Consider the following 6,000-nt stretch of genomic DNA (forward strand, 5'->3'; position numbering starts at 1 on the left):
AAGGTACATCAGCAGAAACTGTAACCTGTTACAGAGGAACATCCTTTTCTATCTCCTTGCACCTTCTAGATGCCACAGAAAGGACACATGATAATCTGACTATTTTAGCCTTGCTAACTTTTTCACTTGTCTGAAAACTAAGATATTAGAAATCACGTCCAATGTCACATCATGTAAGGGCCTGAAGTTATGTTGTAAAATTATGTGGCAAGCTAAGCTTAAGATTTAGCAATTAAACCTGGCAATGCCTTCCTCAGATGAAGGGAAAAATCAGAATTGGAATGGTTACTTTTAACCTCCTTCCAAAAGGAAGCTCTGCTGCCGTACCGCACCCTTAGAGAAACAGTCATAAGAAGTTACAACACGTAGTTTCATACTCTGGAAAAAACAGGCTAATGCACGTGAAATTAAAAGACGCTGTCTTCTTCCTCCTGCTCAAACCTTCAGAAAGAAGGTTAGGATTACTAAATCTGTAGCATACATAGAACTCTTACGCTCCTATGTACATCATTATGCATAATGGCAACAAGAGCCTCATTTAACAGTAAATGAAATAGTTTAGGGGTTCCAAAAACAGGAGACAATAAATAGGAAAAGAAAGCTTTGCATATCCTGGAAGGAGCTATTCTAAAGTTTTATCCTTGTACAACAAGAACTTACAAAGTTTGCTTCTTTTTCCCAGAGTTTCCACAAAGTCAGGGAGTCACTTTCAATTCGTCATGCACTAAAGGCAAAGCATCACCTTTTACTTCTGATTTTATTTCATCTCAGCTAGCTCCATGGTACACCACCTATCAAAAGCCTACTACAAAATAACAAAAAAAACCCCAAACAAAACCAAAACAAAACCACAGTAGAGAAAGGAAAAATAGCACTATGTACAGGGCAATAACCAGTTCTACAGGAGAAGCCTGCCTCCTTGTGGCTCAACTAATCGTTAATCGGACTTCTCCATTCCATTATACCCCGTAAATCTGGCAAGCCAAGAGTAACAAGCTTCTAGTTCAAGGTGTTTGGGGATTTGGTATTGATGGACTTTTGGGGGGGGGTGTCTTTTTTTTTGGGGGGGTGTAAGGGAGAGGGAGTTGATAAAAAAGAAATACATATCTAATTTTAAGAAGCACTGGCAAAAGTTACCCTTCTCGTGTTACTGAAAGATTGTTTTTAGTCTCCTCCTTTACATAGCAAAGGGTGGGAAGGGAAAGAGGTCCAACGTAAAAACAACTGACACTCTTTACATGGCAACAAAAGATTGCCAGCATTCTGGCACCTAAATCCAGAAGGCTACAAACCTTGGCTCAGCTGTAGCTTAACCTAGCAGGCCTCTCTTGATGCCTTAGCTTTTAACAGTAAAAGCCCTCGCGGCCTACAGGTCTCCGCCGGGGTATGCCTAGTAGGATTTCACTCTTGGCAGCAGTGACGCATTGGGTGCTTTCGACAAGACGTAGACATTCCTCTGTCTTGCCTGAAGGGCTCAATTACAGGGGGCTATTCTCTTACTACCTAGAAGAGCAAGTTCTTTTGGAAACAGCTGGAGGTTTTGGCTGGCAGGGTTTTTTTGGGTTGAGTTTGTTGGGTTTGGGTTTTTTCCAATCCAGTCACTCTACTGTGCAAGAACTTGGTGGTTAAAGAACTCAAAACCTGTGTGACAGAGTCAAATTCAAGTCCACACTCTTCAGAGGGGATCATATCACAATGACTTTGGCTTGGGAGGGTATGAGTAACTTCCTACACATTTTTCACCAGCTGCTCCACGTTCTACAAGCCTGGAACACAGAGCATAAACCACTTTTGCTGTGGGTTAGGAACTTCAGTCACAAAAAGAAGGGAAGTTCCAGTCTCCACTCCAAAGCCTTTTTTAATATAAAACACATTAAGTGAACATAAAAGTAGCCCACATTTTCTTACATTCTCACAACTGTAGGGCTTGCAACTTTCTTTCTTACATGTTACTGCCTCTCTTTTGCAAACTGTTTCTCTAACCTTTACACAAGTGAATCAGACTCACTCTTTCCAATCTATAACCCAGCGGCTAGAAAAGGAATGAACTGAACATGGCTCTCATATGCTTATAATCATTTTAATTGGACATTCACTAAAGGTGAGAAGAAAGCAAAAAGAGACACTTCTTCCCCCTCCAAGCACATTTGGAATTAAAGGCTTTGACTCTACCCTTCTCTTCAAAAAATATTTTTTTTTTAAAAGGCAAAAAAGAAAAAGGTTGTCACACCCAAAATTCCAGACATGGAAGACACCACTTCTTTCTACTACAGTTTTAATGCCTAGGTCCTGAGTGAGTGAGAAACATTGCACCTTCCTAATGTTTTTGTTATTACTATTCACACATTTACCAATGAGACAGCTTCTGCCCTGTGTGCTTTAAACACTTTCATGCCAGCTCAGCTCCTACCAGGCCAGAGCGCTGCACGCAAGGCTGTGGGTTCCACTGCTGTTGCCAGGGGCCAAAAGACTGGAAAAGGCCGTACCACACACTTCAGCATCCAAATAGCTCCATAGATCTCATTAGAAAGTTGTAAACAGAGAACCAAACAAGTACAAGCTTACATGAACACAGACACTACTCTAATAACAAAAGCAAAGGGAAAAAAATAATCACTCTTCTTTTACTCAGGTGCAATGCTGGCAAAGGGCAAACACCTTCAACTCCACTGAAGAGAAAGTGAATGGTGGTGCACATCATATAGCAGGACTGGCTATGGTACTAAACACATCCAGGATGTCTGGATAACACACCAGCTCTGTGTATGGATGAAGAATCACCCTCGTGGAAAAAACATTCTGTTTGTATAACCAGGTCTGTAATTAACATGCAAATTGCTTACACAATTTGAGAACTATCCCCTCCTGGCTTTTGTAATTTTATAGTCTGAACACGGCAGAAACTTCAATTTACTAAAAGTGATGTTCTTCTGTACAAACTCCATTCCCATTATACTGAAAAAGTGGGCAAGTAATAAGGACTACATGAAGTCATACACACAAAGAAATTTACCACAGGAGGTTTTCTGTTCCTAAGTTTAAGACAGTTTGTGTTTTTGCTTTATACCAGGGTCTGACACTAATTTAATAAGCCCTTTATTGAGATTCAAAAGCCATTACATTACACACATCTTCCTCTACTTACATTTGTTAACCTACGCTGAGGCACAGGATTAAATTTTACGCTTCACTGACAGAAAATAGAATCCTAAATCACCAATGCACGTATAATTGTTAATTTCCCCACTTGTTTCTTGTGGTCACAGTACCTACTTTCTTCCTTACCACAGTTTAACTTTAAACTTTCGCATTTTTAGTCCTAGCTCTGTGCTTCAGTTCAGGCCTATCAAATGTCTCATTTTCTTTAAATTATCTTTCCTAAACTCTCCCAATTACCCAGACCAGCAAGGTTTACTGAATTTTGCACAGAATTATAACAAACCATACTATTGAAGCATGTGTTAGCATATTGTAAAACCATAATAAAAACTCCTGCTAATATCAATAATAAACAGCAGCAGGTTCCAGTAGATTAGGTACCGGCCCCATACCCAGAAAAACTGGTTTCTTTTCTATTTTATTCTCACCTAGTCTTCTAGGTGACCTTGGGCAAATCACTATCCCCAACACTGCAGTTTCTCCAGCAGTAAAAATGAATTGAGCAGAGTTGCAAATCTGTCTGGAAACTCCAAATGAAGCACAACATAAGAGTTAAAAATGCATTTCCCTATCTGCAGATATATTTGCCTTGATAGCTTTCCTTTATCCCACTACACATCAGCAGCAGCACAAGACTGCTTTTCCTTTCTAAATACACTCTGGTGGCTCTTCGAGAAAGGCTTTAGGCTACTGCTTTACTTTTTATCACATGCTTCATCTATTTCTGCTCCTGTATCTACTTTGAAGGACCAAGAGCTTGTATTTAGCAATACACACTTAACACTTCCTTTAATATATTATGTCAAAAAGCTGCTGTTGAACACATTCCTAAGCTACGGGGAAAAGATAAAACAGGGCACATCAGAACAGAGAGCCAATTAGCAACGAGCAGCAACTCATTCTCCAGACCCTTGCTCATGTAAGTAATCACACAAGTATTTGCCTTCACAACCTGCCACGGGAACCAGTCATCAGCAGAATTTTACTGGAGATACATGCACTGATGAACCAAACTGCAGCAAAGCAACGTGAAAAGATTCCTCCCCTTATACACTGCTACATTTAAGAAAGGCTACTTTTCTCTTAACAGGAGACTGCCATTTAACAAGCCAGTACACTGCTTAGCTGCGATGTACTTCACTCACTTGCCCTCTTCCCATTTCTGGGTTTGGCTGGGGTTTTCTGAAACAGATGCAGTTCTGAGATGCTTTATCCCCTTTCCTGTTCCAAAATCTGAGGTTTTAACATTCTCTACAAAGCTCTTGTCTTTGGTAGGCGCTTTTTCTTTTTTTCTTTTTTTTTCTGGGGGGGGGGGGGAGCCCATCAAAAGAAAAAAAAAGCACGTTTACTCATAATTAGTTAGTGGATAAAGTCATCACTTTACACATCATGCCACAAACCCCTGGCTTAACTGACACAAACATGAACTATGGAGCACTTAACTCCCAGTTACCTTCCTGATCAATGAATTACTACAACACACGGAGAAATTTACTTCATAAGTTGATGGACAGAATAAGGAAAGCTTAGTCCTGTGCTGTCAATGGACAATTTCTTGAATGTTAGGAACTGAGCTGTTAAAAAAAAGAAAAAAAAAAGAAGAAACAGACCTTCCACATCACAGACACGAAACGTGACAAATCCAGCTATTCCCTGAAACACTGCAAAACAGATCCGAAAACGCTGTCTTCTAGGCGTAGCGCGAAGGAGCAAGAAAACCACTGTGCATCCAAGAGGGAAGAAAAACTGGGAAATGAATTTCCAGCTCGGACCCTCGAGGTGGGAACACGATCCCAAACGACTCCGGTGAGGCGGGGGAAGGGAAGGGAGGAAGAAAGGGGCAGAGGCTATCTGCTGGGAGGGGAGCGGAGCGGAGCCAAGCCGAAGCGGGCCCCCCATCCCCGGAGAGCAGCCCAGGTCCCCGCCCGCCCCGTTCTCCCCTCCCACACCAACTTCCCCCGGCCCGGGACGTGGCCGGTCGCAGTTGGGTAGGGAGCGACGTGACGAGGCTGAAACCGGTCTGAAGTCCACAAAGAAGCCATCTGCCTCCGGGAAGCGGGCTGGGGAAGGGCGAGCGGGCTGGGGACAAGGAGAAGCCGGCGGGAGTTTCACCCCGCCTGAACGCCAGAGCCGCCCCCCACCCGTGGGGATGAGGGTATACCCCGCCGCAGGAACGGGCAGCGCCGCTCGCCGCTCCCCGCCCAGCCCGGCCCGAGCCGCCCCGCCGCTGGGGCACGGATCAAGAACACCTTCCCCGCCCGCCCCGCGCCAGGCTCCGGGCTGGGCTCTCACCTTCCTCCCGCCGCCGCTGCCGCCAGCCAGTGCGGCGCTGCCGCCCGAGTACATGTAGTAGGCGATGCCCAGCACCCAGAGGAAGGCAAAGCAGAGCAGCAGCCGAGACCTGCGCCGCATCCTCCCTCCCGCGCCGCCGCCAGGCCACCAGGAAACGGCCAGCAGCAGCCTCCACTCCTGCCGCCGCTGCCGCCGCGCAGGGTCAGGGGGCAGAGGGCGAACGCCCGCCCCCCGACCAATCCCGAGCCCGCCCGGCCCCGCGGGGGGCGGGCCGGGGCTACCGGCGTCGCCATGGTTGCAGCACGCCGGGCCGCCGCCTCCTCGCTCACGGGGCGGGGGCTGCGCGCCCCCCGCGGCCGCACGGACCGGGCCCGGCGCTGCTGGACCCTCCGGCCCCTCTCCCCAGCGGCTGACTGGGGGCCAACGGCCCGGCGGCAGCGGGGGTAACGCTCCCCCTCTGTGAAGCTGCGGGGCCAAACCCCTGTCCCTATCCCGGCTGTGCCTTTCCCGGGCCGGCCGGGAGTGCCTTCAGAGCCGTGAGCTCTGGGT

General features: G+C 46.3%; 1 protein-coding gene across 1 annotated transcript in view; it reads right to left on the reverse strand.

The window, feature by feature from the left end:
- GALNT2 (polypeptide N-acetylgalactosaminyltransferase 2) overlaps window positions 1-5,662 on the reverse strand; it is a 100,857-nt gene extending 95,195 nt beyond the window's left edge. Inside the window, exon 1 of the mRNA XM_061378841.1 lies at window positions 5,452-5,662. Coding sequence (XP_061234825.1) covers window positions 5,452-5,571 — 120 coding nt within the window. The 5' untranslated portion in view covers window positions 5,572-5,662. The remainder of the gene's footprint in view (window positions 1-5,451) is intronic.
- Between the last annotated feature and the right edge of the window lie 338 nt (window positions 5,663-6,000).

This window comes from Neopsephotus bourkii, unplaced genomic scaffold (assembly GCF_033783945.1).
Source record: "Neopsephotus bourkii isolate Nb327-2 ecotype Australia unplaced genomic scaffold, CSIRO-AGI_Nbou_v1 NB_1767, whole genome shotgun sequence".
Lineage (NCBI taxonomy): Eukaryota > Metazoa > Chordata > Aves > Psittaciformes > Psittacidae > Neopsephotus > Neopsephotus bourkii.